This window comes from Phoca vitulina, unplaced genomic scaffold (genome assembly GCF_004348235.1).
Source record: "Phoca vitulina isolate PV1807 unplaced genomic scaffold, GSC_HSeal_1.0 scaffold3, whole genome shotgun sequence".
In the NCBI taxonomy this organism is placed as follows: Eukaryota; Metazoa; Chordata; class Mammalia; order Carnivora; family Phocidae; genus Phoca; species Phoca vitulina.
Genome location: NW_022589706.1, coordinates 84,917,196 through 84,933,781, shown reverse-complemented (window position 1 = coordinate 84,933,781; position 16,586 = coordinate 84,917,196). Strand labels below are relative to the sequence as shown.

Sequence of the window (16,586 nt, the reverse complement as noted above, 5' to 3'; positions counted from 1 at the left end):
GTAAGAAAAGATAAGCAAAGGGACTAGCTGATGCATAAACTGAATAATCCAAAGGCCCAAACAGTCTACACTTACTGTATTAGGTTGTATAATTTGTAATAACAACATCTTAGCTACAAGAATAAGATTTAATTAGAACACCTTAGGAAGTTTTACTTTATAAAGTTACAACAATAAACTCCAAAATTATTTTTAGAAATGTAACAATAGGAAGCTTTGACAATCACTTTGGCAAATCACTTTCATTCAAATCTAATATTCCTTAAACTATAATTTCTTCCTTAACCAGGAATACAAGAAAATGTTTGTTTTATGGTGATTTTATTTAAATAATTAGAAGAGATCGATTATTCAAAATGAAAATAAACCTGGAAATTTGCTTCCAATCTCATATTTGAAAGTAAGTAAAAATTCTGTGCCAACACATGAAAGGAAAATTTACCATTTTTTTCATTAAAAAAAAATTCCGTGGGGAAGGGATAGTAATGTTTGAGAAACACTGATGTCTCTTGGGTAATTTTTTTTAAATAAAATGTTTTCATTCAAAGATTTTAAAATAGAAAAAATAAGCCAACTAATTCTGAAGAAATCAGGTTCTAAGTTAATACATTTTTTGGTTAATTTATCAAAATTCATTCTGTGAAATTACCAGCATGGACCACACCAGTGATAGGTTAAATGCCCACAATGTATCATACCAGCAATTTTAATATTCTAATCATTTTATGAGATTGAGCTAAATGTTCTGTCCAGATAAAAGGAATTCCCTTATAGCTGAGTAAACTGGTGTGGTTGCCTGCTTTAACCCAATTTCTTCTGGGGCTGTAGAGAAAAAAGTACCTATCTGTATTGACTATTGAAGACAACACAGTTTACAAAGTAATACTGTGCTTTGGTTTCTAATGAGTTACCTAGTGATTCTCCCAGTTACTCATACTTGAAAATCTGCAACAGGACTGCTTGAAGGAAGAAACAAAAGGATGACTTCCTATTTGTCTCCAGGAGCCTGAGTGGGTGATCAGTTGTAGAGATTGTGGAACCCAAATCTGTATTTTCCCTCTACTTTTTGAAATGAAGTATTACCCTTTATTGGTACAGTTTATCCTTTTTGACCTTCCTTTTAATTCCAGTTTTCACCGAGTCAGCTTCTTTTGGTGTGATGGCTCTGGGGCCCTTTGTTGCAATAAGGGTTAGCTGACAGGAGAGAATGTGGCTTCTCAACCCCCAAAGCAATGGGCTGTGCCCCACAGGATGGGAGAGAAAAGCTCTGCTTCGTTGCCTGGGGACCAGAGCCTCTGTCACTGGGTGGTGGAGTGCGGCAGCCTTGCTCTGTGCCCATATACATCTGGGGTTCATTTCTCCATGACGGCCGTTGCATTGCGCCTATACGAAAGGAAAAAGAAACTTGAGGATTCACATCATTCACAATGTCCAGCAAGAGAGGCCCTAATAATAGTGATTGGCGAATAGGCCTGAAAGATGAGACACAGAATGAACCCATTCTCAGACTATCTGGACCCAATTTCTAAAAAATTAGTCTTGGTTGGATGAGATGACTCAAAGGCTATGCTCCCTGACAGTCCTCTCTGACCTTCTCTGTGCACTTCTCTCCCCTTCTGGGAGACTGGAGAACAGAGCTCAGGTTTTCGATGCACTTGTATGCCTATTCCCTAGCATGGTACTCTGCCCGTAGCACGATGCTAACTTAACCTGCACCAACTCATGTTGGCTGAGGTCAATGACTATGGTTCCATGGATCCACCACTAGTACAGCCTGGGTTTTAATGGGTTTTCCAGGAGCAGGGCAGGAATTGGCTCAGAGCGAATTTCGATCTTTTACCTCATTCTCCATTCCCTTTCCCTACTTTAGATCTCTTCGTGCACTTTCAACTCATGCACGCTATGAGACAGCTGGCCATGATTGGGGGGTTGTGATTACTCAAACTGGGAGACAGTTTTAGGAATGGCCCACAGAGAGTGAGTCAAACTGTAATAGAGTGAGCAAAAAGGGAGATATTCTAATTTTTTCCTGTGTACTCAGCTAACCAAGTCCTTAGTTATTTTCTGAGTTTAACAACACCTTGGTCAAATCATTGTGCTACTGATTAACTGGAAAAATTATATGTATCTCTACATTGAATTACTTTTGTAACAAAGAATTATGTGCTTTTAGCTCTTCAAGAAAAACTAATATATAACTATAAGATATTCTATTACTTTCTAATAATGTTAGTATTAACAACAAAACCCAAGCAACTTTTGAAAATGCCGAATGTTTTCATTATGAAGGTAACAACACTGGGAACAGTTTATACATAAAACTATATTTATTGTTGTTTTAATATTCAATTCTTAAGTGTACCTTAATATCCAAGGCCTTCGTCAAAGAAAAAAAAGTTCTACTGAATTTGGGTTACATGGCAATGCACACACGAGACAGACGTAGAATGAGCTTTTCAAAACAAGAATCCTACGTTCTCTCTATGAGGAAATCTGAAGAGTAAGGTAACAAGCATATTTACAAAGGGCAAACATAAGAAAATACAAGCAGAGCTGAAGCCCCTCTCAGGAGAGAAACTGTTTTTTTGTTTTCTTAAGATTTTATTTATTTATTTGACAGAGAGAGAGACAGTGAGAGAGGGAACACAAGCAGGGGGAAAGGCAGGCTTCCCGCTGAGCAAGGAGCCCAATGCGGGACTTGATCCAGGACCCTGGGATCATGACCTGAGCTGAAGGCAGATGCTTAACTGACTGAGCCAGCCAGGCATCCCAAGAAACAGTTTTTTGTTGGTTCCAAGTTTCTTTGAAACTTTCTTTAAAAAAAAAAAAAAAGATTTTATTTATTTATTTGACAGAGACACAGTGAGAGAGGGAACACAAGCAGGGGGAGTGGAGGTGGGAGAAGCAGGCTTCCCACAGAACAGGGAGCCCAATGTAGGGCTCGATCCCAGGACCCTGGGATCATGACCTGAGCCGAAGGCAGACGCTTAACAACTGAGCCACCCAGGCGCCCTCTTTGAAACTTTTTTTTAATTTTATTTATTTGACACAGAGAGAGAGAGAGATAGCCAGAGAGGGAACATAAGCAGGGGGAGTGGGAGAGGGAGAAGCAGACTTCCCGCTAAGCAGGGAACCCTATGCAGGGCTCAATCCCAGGACCCTGGGATTATGACCTGAGCCAAAGGCAGACACTTAATGACTGAGCCACTCAGGCACCCCATCTTTGAAACTTTCTAACCACTTATGATTCAAAATGTGCTCAACCTTGTCCTCTGAGTTATGAAATAAAACTGACATCTGAGCCCCAGGCCCAAGATATTTATCATCATGTAACTCTTAGCAAAAGTATTATGTTAAAGGGTATCTAATTCCATTTCCACCTGACGCAGATTGAGTCCCAGAGCAGCCCGAGAACCCAGGCTGATTATATGGACCTTCTCCCAGTAGCTTGCATGGACTTCACAGATGACCAGGCATCTGGCTGAGGGCCAGCCCTTGATAAGACGTGAACGCTCCCAAATCCCCAGGAGGACCCCCAGATCAACTTAAATTCACAGGAACCTTCCTACTAGAACACAGAACACATTTTCTTAGGGCCATTTACAATTTCACCAGATCTATACCTACAGCTACCAGTACAGATCCCAAACCCCAAGAATGACCCCAAAACCCAACCAAATTCAAAAGAGAGAGTCACTCATTGTGTGCTTGCTCAAAGTGATCCAGCAGACTGGTATGTGACCAGAGTTTTGAGTGAACATGGTAACCTCATGCAAGATAAGAATCCAATCCAAATACAGTTCTCTAAGGCTGTCTGGCATTTCAGTACAGCCCAGCTGCTCACATAGCTTATACATGGTTTAACTATTGTGTCTGTGCTTCCATGAGACTTTCCCACTCGGGAAAACATTCAGGATCCAGGTAAAGATAGCCACTCACCTGGCTCCAGAGAGGAGAACTGGCTGACATCTGCTGGCTCACCATCCTTGAGGGCCACAGGTTGACTTCCATTCCTGAGATTTGGGTGTTCCTTTAGCACCACAAACTACAGAGAACAAAGGGAGGGAGGGAGAGAGAGGACATTGCCATAATTCATCAATTATCTCAACATACATGAAACCAAACTCTATGGCTTCATTATGTTCATCGTATGGAAGGTGAAAGCTGAAAGGCCCTGGCAAATTTCTTTCTCTTGCTAATGAAAGATTCAGTTTTCAGTTGGGAGTCTTATGTTGATTAAGGCAACTGGGCACTACCAGTACCTTTACTGAAGAATCTAGTCTAATTCTGGAATCCTAAATGTTGGGTCATGGATCCCAAGGATCGCACTGTTTTACTTTAAGCAATCCAAGAATCCCTAAGTGTTCTAAGCATTGCCCAAAGACCAGACAAATAAGATCTCATATATGTATGTGCTCCAATTTTTCAAATATGTGTGTGTGTGTCTAGTTAATAAAATTCATTTAAACATGCTATCAAGTTCTGAGTAATTTGGGGTCATTAATGGGTAATAATAACTAATAGGAGAACTACTATTTTTCAGGGATCCACCAAATGCTTTTTCATAGTTGAACACATTGGGTACAAGAGTTCTAAAAGGCAGGCCCAGAATGATTCAGCATTTCTCTTTGGTCAAAAAAAAAAAAATTATTTTTGTCCTTATTATATTACCCACAGTTGATTGGGCACTTGCCATGCAGGCTGACCAGAGTCCACTGGCTCACATTCACACTAGATAGATTTGATACTAAAATAGATCAATGAAAAAAAGAATAGATCAATGCTGTAAGTTATCTCATGCCCTAGGACAAAGAGTGCAATTTGCAAAGTCCTCCCTCACCAATCAGTAACCCAGCAGAGGGACTGCCCCAAGATTTTAGCTGATCATGCTCTCTGTTGGTTCAGAAATGGGCCCTCCACAGGAGGGGCCCATAACTCAGAAATACAATACGGAAAAGGGAATAGGAAAAAAAAAAAAAAACAAAAAAAAAAACAACCACCTCCCTGCTCGTATTTCTCTTTGAGAAAAGTATAGGAAGAATAACGACTGGAGTCAATTAGGGAGAGAAATGTTGGCGAATCCCATGAACATGTGTTTTCATTTTCTTATTTTGCACAATGCTAATTATCCTTCACTGCTTTCTCTTCGTTAATGGTCTCACTGCAGCAACATATTGCCAAATCAGTGCACGACCCACTGTTTCAGGGCACATACCCATTATTTCTGACTAAAGTCAAAATCCAGCCCTCTGCACTGCAAATTTCCCAGCCACATGTTTTTCTGCCAGAAAAACAGAGGTCCTAGAATTCTGGGCTGAGGTGGGGAAGACAGCTGATGGAACCAGATTCGGTTCTGCTGCTTCTCCTGCTAGTTCAGATGCTCGGCTCTCTCCCACTCCCACTGCTATCTGCAGCAGTGGCTGGTGTGAATGACAATTATGGTGGACGGTTATGATGGTGAGGGGCATGGAGCTCAGCAGCCCGAGGCCTCCTACCACAGCTTTGAGCCAAGAAGCTGCTAATGACAGTGGCCAAGTGTTTTAATTTTTTTTTTTAAACTAGATACAGATTGTTTCTCCCTCCTTTCCATGATTTCAATACCATGAATTAAACTTGCTACCCAAAACCTGAATGACACACCATATAGACCGACAGGCACAATATAGGTCATTTAGAAGTCCACAGTCATGAGGGCTCAAAGAACTGAGGACCTTCTGTAGGTAAGTCCACCCAGGAGCACACACTTATGGAATCCAAAGATACAGAAGGGATCTCAGAGGTCATCTAATCCAAACCCGTCAGTGTCCTGAAGAGGAAACAGGAGTTCAGTGACTTGCTGAAGATTAAGACAGCCAATTAGGGGGCGCCTGGGTGGCTCAGTTGGTTAAACATCTGCCTTCGGCTCAGGTCATGATCCCAGGTCCTAGGATGGAGCCCCGCATCGGGCTCCCTGCTCAGTGGGGAGTCTGCTTCTCCCTCTCCCTCTGCTGCTCCCCCTGCTTGTGCTCTCTCTCTCTCTTTGACAAATAAATAAATAAAATATTTTTTTTTAAAAAGACAGTCAATTAGTAGGAGGGTCAGGCTAGACTTCACATTTCTTATTTGATTTTTGTATTTTAAGTATTTGTAGTTTAAGTCTCAGCCAGAAAACAAGTATACACTGAATGCCTCTAAGAGGCAGGATCGGCGATCCCCGATTAGGTAGAAGCATGGCCACAAGGAAGCTCCTCTCTGGGAAAGCACAGTGAGTGGAGGTAGGGGATGGGAACGTGGTCGGGAAGGAGAGAAATGTTGCCTCTACTCCTCCAAAACATCTCCCTAATAAACTTTTCCCTATTCACCCACAGGTTTCAATCCCCCATGGACCTGCCATATATTCCAGCCTCTTCCGCAATTCATGCCACACATAATACCAGCAGTACACACTGAACTACTCAAGTTGTCACTGACAGGTGCCTGGAAATGGAAATTCCAACAGTTTCAAGGGAGCTTAGCCTAGCCCAAGCTCGCCCTATATGGTTTCAAGATCAGTTACTGAAGTGGGTAATTTATGAAGCATTTTGAACTTCCCAATCTCTGTGCTTTTTGGAAAATGTATAGGTTTGCCAGATAAAATACAAGACACGTAGCTAAATTTGAATTTAAATTTAAACATTCATTGTAAGTATGAATTTAACAAGGCATTCTGTATTTTTATTTGCTACATCTGGCAATTATTTTGCTGTTGAAATTTGGGATTTAAAATGTATGTGAAGAAAAGAAATCTTTTTTTTTTTTTAAGAAAAGAAATCTTAAGAAAATTAGAGCATCAACTCCATTTCAATAAAGTAAGTTAATAAACAAACACAATAAATAAAATAATAAACAAACACAAGGGGGAAAAAAAAAGAAAGAGAAGTAGAGCATAATCTTGGGCTTTTAAGACATCAATTTGAAAGAGACTACCTAAAAATTGGGAAAGGCTTTTCACATAACCCATAAGAAGCTACAGGATAGAAAAAAAAGAGAAAAAATGAACTGGGATCCATATGAAGTCAATTTCTTGCTTCATGTAGTTTGGTCACATTACCCAGGGCTGGGGACAAGAGGCCATCCCAGCCTCGCTGTCTGTAGACCTGCTACTGCAAACTTCTCTGCTCGACTCTTCATCAGGACTCTTTAAATTTTTTGATGGCAGCTTCTTAGTCCTGCAATAAAGCCAAAATGTGAGACAATTTCAAAACCCAACACAACTAGTAGCCCACTCAGTGATGGTCAGGCACACCTGCTTTTGCTACTGAAATGTAGGTACTTAAAATGTCTGAGAGAGAAGAAATATTAAGAAAACTAGGAGCATAACTTTAGGTTTTCTAAGGCATTCTTTTCTGCAGAACTTCCCAGATATTTCACTTTTTCCAAGGTTCTGTGAGATGCCTGGGCTCCTCCCACTAGTTTGGTGCCCCCTCCTGCTCAAAGGCATCAGACGCACACAGAGAGGAGGACCCAAGAGAATACTATCTCAGAGGTGCCAAGCTAGGAAATAGAATAGGTCTCTTGCCTCCAAACCTAGCTTTATAAATATTTATTTGTTTCACAAACACAAAGCACAAAGTCTATAGAAGGCATGGTGTCATGCCCTGAGGGGAAGGGCAGTAAAGGGAGGATTTTCACCTGCCCACGGTGGTACAGGTATTCCCTACATTCCCAGAGAACTGGGGCCATTAGTTAAGTGGGTCATAGGCTATTCAGGATTAAATTAGGTAATTCTACAAAGTTTCCTTCTGCCCAGAAGTGTTATGGCTCAATAACGTTGTACAGCACAAACTAACTGTACACACAATGTCTTTTGACACTGATGATAGGGGGAGATAAAGTCCTTGGCAAGAAAATGGAAAATGATCCCCTCAACTTAATATAGTATTATTTTTTTAATTAAATGTATAAATATTTTTGCTCCACAGTTTTTAACTTTTACCTTGAAATTACTGAAAACACAAACCCCAAGGACCTTCCAAGTGAGGGAAAGTACTGATTCTCTTGAACAGAAGTTAATACTTTGCGGGAAATCGACTGAGTGGAAGGCAGCCACGCAAAATTAACTATGCAGCCTATGCGGGGTGTGGGGGGGAAGCAGGTGATGCCTAAGAGAAAAAAAAGTGGAATATAAAATTGCATTATGCTCAGTAACAACCCCATAAACGATGTAGATATACTGACAAGGACTGTAAAACCACTGATGCTTTAGAGCCGTGAAATCCTCAGCCATTTCTTGTTTTCTTTTACTCTTATTCCCCCTTTTAAACAAAGGTGGCAAGTGTGTAGAAAAAGTTCATCTCGAGGAGGCAGGCGTTCCCTTGGGAGGTGCTAGAGGGAGGTTGAAAGTGCCAACGGAAAGACAAGGTCACCTGTAGCAGTGAGCCCCCCACAGCCCCAGCAGCAGCAGCAGGACGAGCCCCACCACGCCGACGGCCACCACGGTGACTTGCTGCTGCCTCCCCTGGCCAACGTGGCGCAGTTCCCATTTCAAGTCTCGGTGCTGACATCGCTCCCCCACGTAGCCAAAGACACAGCTGTAACAACACACAACAGAGGTCAGCGCTAAGCCCTGGCCAAAAACCGCTCATATATTTTCAGATTCGATATCCGGCTGTCTTTCACCCTCTGCATTTCCAGACTCAGCTCTTTAGAAGCATATGGAAAATCCATCAGGGGTCAGTTGAAAACACTCTGATTTACAAGTTAATGCAGCATGGACTTCCCCCTGTGGTCTGTTTGCCCTGGGATTGATGAGGGATTATTTGCATACCACCTCTATAAGGCACTGCAGAACATTGATTAAAGATCAGCTTCTGTTAGGCTAAAATCCTGAGGAGTTACCTCTAAGACCAACACAAAGCAACTCTGCCCTAAGAGCCAAGAGAGTTTTTGAACAAATGTTTGGCCAGATTGCAGAGAGTATAGGTCAAAGGAAGGAAGAATTTGAAGGCAGAGTCCTTCACTGGAGACCAGGCTTATAAAAGTGTGCGTGTAGTCTCTGAACAGGAAGTACAGCCTTGTTAGCCAAGGAAATAAAAAATCACCACTGGCCCTAGAGGAAAGGTCTCAGTGGCAACACGTGAACGTTTGTGTACTTTCCTCACGGGAGAAAAAACTAAATGGAAGAAAAGGGGCTTTCATGGTGTTTCGTTAGTGAAACCCCTAACTAGCATTACCAGCCACCACCACACGCTGCAAACACGTAGATAAAAGTAAATGAAACAATGCTGCCATCTACTGGGAATGTATACTTCCAGAAATTACGGGATCTTGGGTACAATTGTATTCTACTCTTCACAGGAGCATAAACTTCAAAAATAACTTATTAAGCATTTTGAGCTGCTCACTTGTTAGGAATTTCCTCCCCGCTCAGCGCTGGGTCAACTATCTATCCACACCTCATTCCAAAAGGACCTGAAGGAATGAATGCCCAGGGAATTGATACTGGTCCTCCTGGTGGGAAGAGACAGCCCGGAAAAAGCATGAGATGAAGCTGCAGGAGATCTAGATCCTAGCCCCAGTTCTACCTTGAGATGGTCGTAAGAGCATTGGAAAGTCACTTTAAGAGAGAAGAAGAATGAAACTAGCATTTAAGCACGCTATGTATCTGACTGACACTGTGCGGGGCACTTTTACTCATTTTACTTTCAAGAGCAGATTCCCATTCTACAGATGAGAAAAGTGAGGCTCAAAGCAGTTAAGTAATTTGTACCAGGTCATACAGCTGGTGAATGGCAGGGATTTGGTTGGTTGGTTGGTTGGTTGGTTGGTTGAATACAGCTGACACACAGTGTTACATTAGTTTCAGGAGTACAATGTAACAATTTGACAAGTTTATACATTATGCTCTGCTCACCACAAGTGTAGCTGCCATCTGTCCCCATATATCACTATTACAGTATCACTGACTATACCCCTTATGCTGTGCCTTTATTCCCGTGACTTATTCATTCCAAAACTGGAAGCCTGTATCTCCCACTCCCTTTCACCCATTTTGCCCATCCCCCCACCCCCACCGCTCTGGCAGCCATCAGTTTGTTCTCTGTATTTACAGGTCTGATTCTGCCTCTTGTTTGTTTATTCATTTTTTAAGCTTCCATATAGAAGTGAAATTATATGGTATTTGTCTTTCTCAGTCTGACTTATTTCACTTATCCTAATATATTCTAGGTCCATGCATGTTGTCTCAAATGGCACATCTCATCCTTTTTGTGGCTGCATAATATTCCATCACACACACACACACACACACACACACACACACACACACACACACCATCTTCCTTATCCATTCATGTATCAATGGACACTTCAGTTGCTTCTATACCTAGGCTATTGTAAATGATTCTGCAATAAACATAGGGATGCACATATCTTTTTGAATTAGTGTTTTCCTTTTCTTTGGGTAAATACCCACTACAATTATTGGATCGTATGGTATTTCTATTTTTAATTTTTTGAGGAAATTCCATACAGTTTTCCACAGTGGCTGTACCAATTTATATTTCCACCAACAGTGTATGAGGGCTCCTTTTTCTCAACATCCTTGCCAATACTTGTTATTTTTTGTCTTTTTGCTTTTAGCCAGTGAATGACAGGTTTGATCCAAATGGTTTTCTGATTTCAAAGCCTGTGTTCTCTCTGCTACATTGGGCTACTTCCTAAAAGGGTTTTATGCTCTATGCACCCCTGAAAAGCTATTCTTCTAGAACGGATCATGAAAGAGATGATAGGATCTAAGTGTAGGAAGTATAAAGGACCATCACGTTATTCCACGCTTTCCTGGATACTGTTTTAATTCTAACTATCTTTGGTTATAGTCATTTATTACCAATGCCTAGCAGCACTTTTAAACTGTTGGATGTTAATCTCAGAGACTTTGGGGTCTCAAGGAATATGCCAATCACATGGGCAAGAGTCCTGGGGAGCAAAGGCAAGCTGGAATACTGAGGCCTCTCTGAGCCATATATGGCCCAAAGCAGTTGGCCAGCATTTCACACGGATGGGTCCCCCACTACTAGTTCTTTGGGTTATTAATTGGTTCTGTTAAACCAAGCAAAAGATTTCTGGGTTTACTTATTCAGATAAATTATTCAAATCTGAGTTTATTTGGTCAAATAATTTCAAGAAATTCTGGACTAAAGAAAGGTCAACAAGACTTTTCACATTGTGGTGTACTATGATCAAGAACTGAGGGCTAGAGTATGTAGCATTTCTCAGACTGATTTGACCACACAACTCTTTTTTCATGAAACATTTCACAGCACTGGTGTTGGGGCAGCTTGGTCTAAAGAAGACCTGGCCAGAAGCATGTGGGTTGGTTCAAAGCCAAACCAGAATGAATGAGGACCTCCTCTTAGCTCAGGAGGCTTGGTCTTCTGAGATTCTCCAGACCAGGGAACCTTTGAGGAAGACATGAGGCATAGAGACTTCAGTTCTCACATCCTCTGCACCCCAGGCAACCAGGGGATCTCTGTATCTAAGGGGAGCTCCCATTGCCTTCGAGCAAGGAAAGAACAGCCCTTTATAAACCTTCTCATGGTCTTAAGAACACTCTGCAGAATGATGCTGATGAAGTGTTTCTAATAAAAGTTAGAGTGGTGAGCACTCCTAGAGATGTGTTATTATAGAATTTTAAAAATACAAGGTGAAGTCATCGAGACAAAAGGAGGAAAGGGTTGGATGTCTGATTAAACCACATTTTTATTAAATGTAGAATTCAAAAACAAAGTTACAATCTAGATTAGTGGGACCTCTGGTGATATTTTAAATACTGCTTTTGATTAAAGGTCCTTAAATGTGAGTGTTATCTCTAGTTTAATCGTCATTTTGTAGCAACTCATGTTTAAAACATTATCAGGGAATAAGATATTTTCATCAGGATTTAATGACAGAAAGAAAAGCAGTGTACTAAAGAGTTCATAAATCATTTAATGAATTGATGCTATCAGGTCAAATGAAAATAATGTACTAAATGCAATTCGTAATTGTGAAGTACCCTTCACATTATTGTAATGTCTCTTATAATCTAAAGTGAAAGTATCATCGAGAAAAACAAACCATGATCTAATAAAGTAGGACATTGATCTTCACAATTTCATTATTTAGGATAATTAGGAACCATGAACAAGAAAAAAAATTGATTCTTATTATCAAAATCAAGGATAACTATTGTGAAGATTGGACTTACGTTAGAAAATTACAGCATGCAAATATGAACATGAGGGTAGAATTCTATGAGAATTGAGTCATTTTCACTAATATTCACGAGCATTTTTCATTACTTTTGTCTAGCTGACATGATTTATAATGCAAGGCCATTCACTTTGTCACAGAATATAACTTGCTCTTCTAACAATTTAGACTATGTTTCTGCTGATTATTATTCATAAAATAATAAAACCCTTTAAGCTTATAGCATCTATTCCTGAGGATCAGAATATTTTATCACTTCTTCCTCAGGCATGGAGAAATTATCAATGAGTCAGGAGTCTAGCCACGGGGTGCCTATTTATTTTTCAGGACCTATCAGTTCCCTCTGATTGACTTGAAAATACAAAATCCACTAAAAGTAAAATCTGATGCAGAACTAGATATTGCCGCAAGGGAAATGTTTTCTGAGTAAGTACGGTGGGAGGACCTATAATTTCAGGTCACCCTAAACCTACTTTTCAGTTGACTGTGCACACTGTGAAACCATCACGGGGACAAAAAAGGAACAAAGAGAAGCAGGGACTGCTTCCAGCAATTGTCACTAAGTAACAGAAGTGTAAACACCAACTATTAGAAACTGAAGAAAAATAATTTTTTTTCTAGTTTTGAAAATTGAAGGTAAGAAGTCCAGTGTGTATATATAACACTTCTGTAAATTCAGAAATATATTGTAGATGTTCTCCACATATGAGACAGAAAATAAAGTTTTAAGGAATTCTTTCACAAACCTAAGTTTTTCAGCCAGAACAAGAGGTTTAGGCCCCAGATTGTACCAGTAGTGACATCAAGTTAAGTAAAACGGAAAGTCACCAATTCTTTAAATGTATATTTACCATTGGCAGCTTGGGGGTTGGGGGATGATATGCAGGGAGGGTGCAGTACGTACGTACACACACACACAATTTATATATGTGCGTTTATATGTTTTTCCCTAGCAAAAACCGAATTACAGAAAAAACTCCTTGAAACGAATTTTATGAATTAGCTAAAAGGTATGGACTGCAGTCTCATATCTCTGTGCCATCACAAGGACAGCTTGACTTACTTGCATGCGTATCTGTCAACTGCTTCGATGTACATACACACACCGTTATAGAGGCAATAGCCGTCATAGGATGAGGGGCATTCCCGGTAACCATTTCTCACAGCAGGGTGGCCATCCTCCATGAGATGAGAAGGAGACGTAGAGTCTACAAGAATCAAAGACATTACTTTTACTTTCTGAAGTGATTAGGTCTTTCAGGGGTCAATATCCGGAACTAGTCTCTGTGAACAATTTGTGATCTAGTGTCTTTTAGTGACAAGAACTCAGAAGCAGCTCTAGTTTTCACTTTCCTAACCAGACTTCATGTCATTCACCGTGAAGCCAGCCATTCTTTCTTTAGCTTCAGTGTTGTCTGACATAAAGCATACTGGAGGCAAGTAAGAGAACGGTCAATTCTACATTACTGCATGAATCCCGAGTCACTGGTCTCATTATGAAAGCCGTCTGTCATCCACAAACAGCCACCAATGATGTGAAGTGACAGCTAGCTTTAAGAGGGTCTCACTGAACAAAATCTCTCTTTATGGTTTATAAACTACCCACCAATATACAGCCCCTTACCCCCAGTGTCCTGGAAGCCTCAAAAATTTCTCCCATATAATGTTTTTCTTCTAAAAATGATGTAAATATCAGGGGAGCCCTCAAAGACAAGACTAGCAAATCTGACAGAAAAGAAATGTTACCGTAACAGAGGGAATGTCAAAGTGGTAAAGTCCCTTTTATTGAATAGTTCTCTGCTCATTAAAAGGAAAACATTAGGGTGTGTAGCTGACTATATAAATATTAGCAGTCTTTCAATACTATAAGAAGAGCAAATTATCTGAGAAAAATAATGTGTTAAAAAAAGAGACCCAAATAAGTGTGGAAATTTCCCTCCTTAAGATGTTTCCTGCTTGCAGAGCTGAAACAGGTGAACAGCGGGAGGTGGTGGCGAAAGAGCCCCTGATCCTGGTTTCCAGGGTCTGGGTGAAGCCAGCTTCCCGTCTGGGGTACAGGTGGTGAGAAGACACTGCCATGTGGGGAGAGCCTCAAGGAAGCAGAAGTCAACCGTTAACATTCAAAAAGAAAGAAAAAAGAGCTGAAGTTCTAATTCAGATCAAGAAACACTACTTTTTTAAGGTAATATTTTAAAAGCTTTAAAAGTGATTCAAAATGCTAAGGGTCCAGACATCCTTCCTGACCTGCCTTGACCTGCAAAGTTTTTCCAGCAGCCCCAGAAATCAACATTACAAATTAAGACATTAGTCGCATAAAGAGAACCACCTGTATTCCCACCTTTATTGAATTGTGAATAATAGAAAAAGAATTTCTTCCAGATGTTATCAAATTAAGAAAACTTGGACTACTTCACATTCCCAAGCTTAGCATCCACCTAATCAGGAACGTAAACTCACCAGCCGGGTTGAATCGAATGATTCCTAGACTCTCTAGAGCAAATACATTGGGGTATAGAATTTTCCAGAATTAAGTCCCTTCCTTGGGCCTAGACCACCCACCAACCTACCAGTGCATATCCGCCCAGGTTCAGACAGGCTGCCGGCGCACATGCAGGTGTAGTTTCCCTCTGTATTTGTACAGGTGGCATTCTCCCCACAAGTGTGTATGCCCAATCGGCACTCATTAATATCTGCCAGAAACAAAGGAGTAGGGAAGAGAAAAGTGAGGTGCAGAAGAGGACAAAGGGTTATATTACTGGAAAAGCCAACATTCTGGGAGGGGAGCATCTTCAACCTCTGCCATGCTGCATGTTCTCAGAGCCTCTTATTTTTTTGATTAAAAAGTTCTATCATGGGGGTGCCTGGGTGGCTCAGTCGTTAAGCGTCTGCCTTCGGCTCAGATCATGATCCCAGGGTCCTGGGATCCAGCCCCGCATCAGGCTCCCTGCTCTGCAGGAAGCCTGCTTCTCCCTCTCCCACTCCCCCTGCTTGTATTCCCTCTCTCACTGTGTCTCTCTCTGTCAAATAAATAAATAAATAAATCTTAATAAATAAATAAATAAATAATAAAAAGTTCAATCATGAATGTTGGACACAAGGATGAACTGGATCCCTCAGCTGCCTGCCCATTCAGGTGTTCTAAACTCCTGAAATAAGGCTGGATGATTTCCCAGTGTTTGGGAGGAAAGGAGACATCCCAACACACAGTTCAGTGGGAAGGTTGGAGATGGGTAAACTAGCTCTAGAAAAATATTTAGAAAATCAGATCCTAAAGATTCATTCTTAACTGTTGCAAATAGACATCCAGTCATTGACATACATGTTATAGCAAATAAAATATTTCTGCATAAATATAAACTAAGTCATCCCTTTCTTTCCCAACTACCGATGTTTTCTTTCTCAATTACCACCAGCCTAACATTTAAATCCTTCTTCTCCTCAATTTTACATTACTATAAGAAGAACAGTCTCACTACATTCCCTGCATCCCGTATCTCCCCCACTCTACTCCTAAACACCAGTGCCAGATTAACGTCCTAAAGCACATCTCCCATCACTGCACCCCTTGACTCAAATGCTCTCTGTTGCCTAGAGTTGAGCTGCCCAATATGGCAGCCATCACCATGTGGGTGTGTGTGAGCACCTGAACTGCAGCTGGTCTACACTGACATATGCTGTAAGTGTAAAACATCTACCAGATTTTGAAGACTTAGTACCAAAATAAGAAAGAATATAAAATACCTCAATGATTTTTATGTTGATTACATATTAAAATATTAATATCTTGGATATGTTGGATTTAATAAAATATAAAAATTAATTTCACCTGTTTCTTTGTACTTTCTGTAATGTGGCTATTGGAAAATTTTAAATTATGTAGGTAGCTTATATTATAGTTCTACTGGATAGGGTTTGTCTAGAGAAGTAAAACCCTAATGACTGACCCTCAGCTTCTAGTCTTCTACATATGTAATCCAACCCACCTGTTATGAACTGAATTGTATCTCCCCCAAAATCTCTATGTTGAAGCTCTAACCCCCAGTGTGACCATATTTAGAAATGGGGCCTTCAAGGAAGTAATTAAAGTTAAATGAGGTCACAAGAGTGAGGCCCTAATCCAATAGGATTGAAGTTCTTATAAGAAAAGGAAGAGACACCAGATCCCCTATCCCCAAACCACAGCAGAAAGGCCATCTAGTTTACATACACTATACTTAGTGCTCCTGTAGGCTATTCTCCGCCCCCAAATAGACCTGTCATATGCTCATGCATGGAATTCTCCCTGTTCCTTCCCATTTCTGCCTAATGAAAATTTACTCATGCTCCAAGGTCCATCCACAGTGATACTTCCTTCATGAAGTCTTTCCTAATACCTC

The 16,586-nt window shown here is 40.7% G+C and overlaps 1 protein-coding gene across 2 annotated transcripts in view; it reads right to left on the bottom strand.

The window, feature by feature from the left end:
• Positions 1–326: 326 nt before the first annotated feature.
• EGF (epidermal growth factor) overlaps positions 327–16,586 on the bottom strand; it is a 97,432-nt gene continuing 81,172 nt past the window's right edge. For both annotated transcript variants that reach the window (XM_032401007.1, XM_032401006.1), the window contains 6 exons: positions 14,778–14,900; positions 13,274–13,418; positions 8,385–8,549; positions 7,070–7,187; positions 3,940–4,045; positions 327–1,383 (listed from right to left, as the gene is read on the bottom strand). In XM_032401007.1, coding sequence (XP_032256898.1) covers positions 1,142–1,383; positions 3,940–4,045; positions 7,070–7,187; positions 8,385–8,549; positions 13,274–13,418; positions 14,778–14,900 — 899 coding nt within the window. In that variant the 3' untranslated portion in view covers positions 327–1,141. The remainder of the gene's footprint in view (positions 1,384–3,939; positions 4,046–7,069; positions 7,188–8,384; positions 8,550–13,273; positions 13,419–14,777; positions 14,901–16,586) is intronic.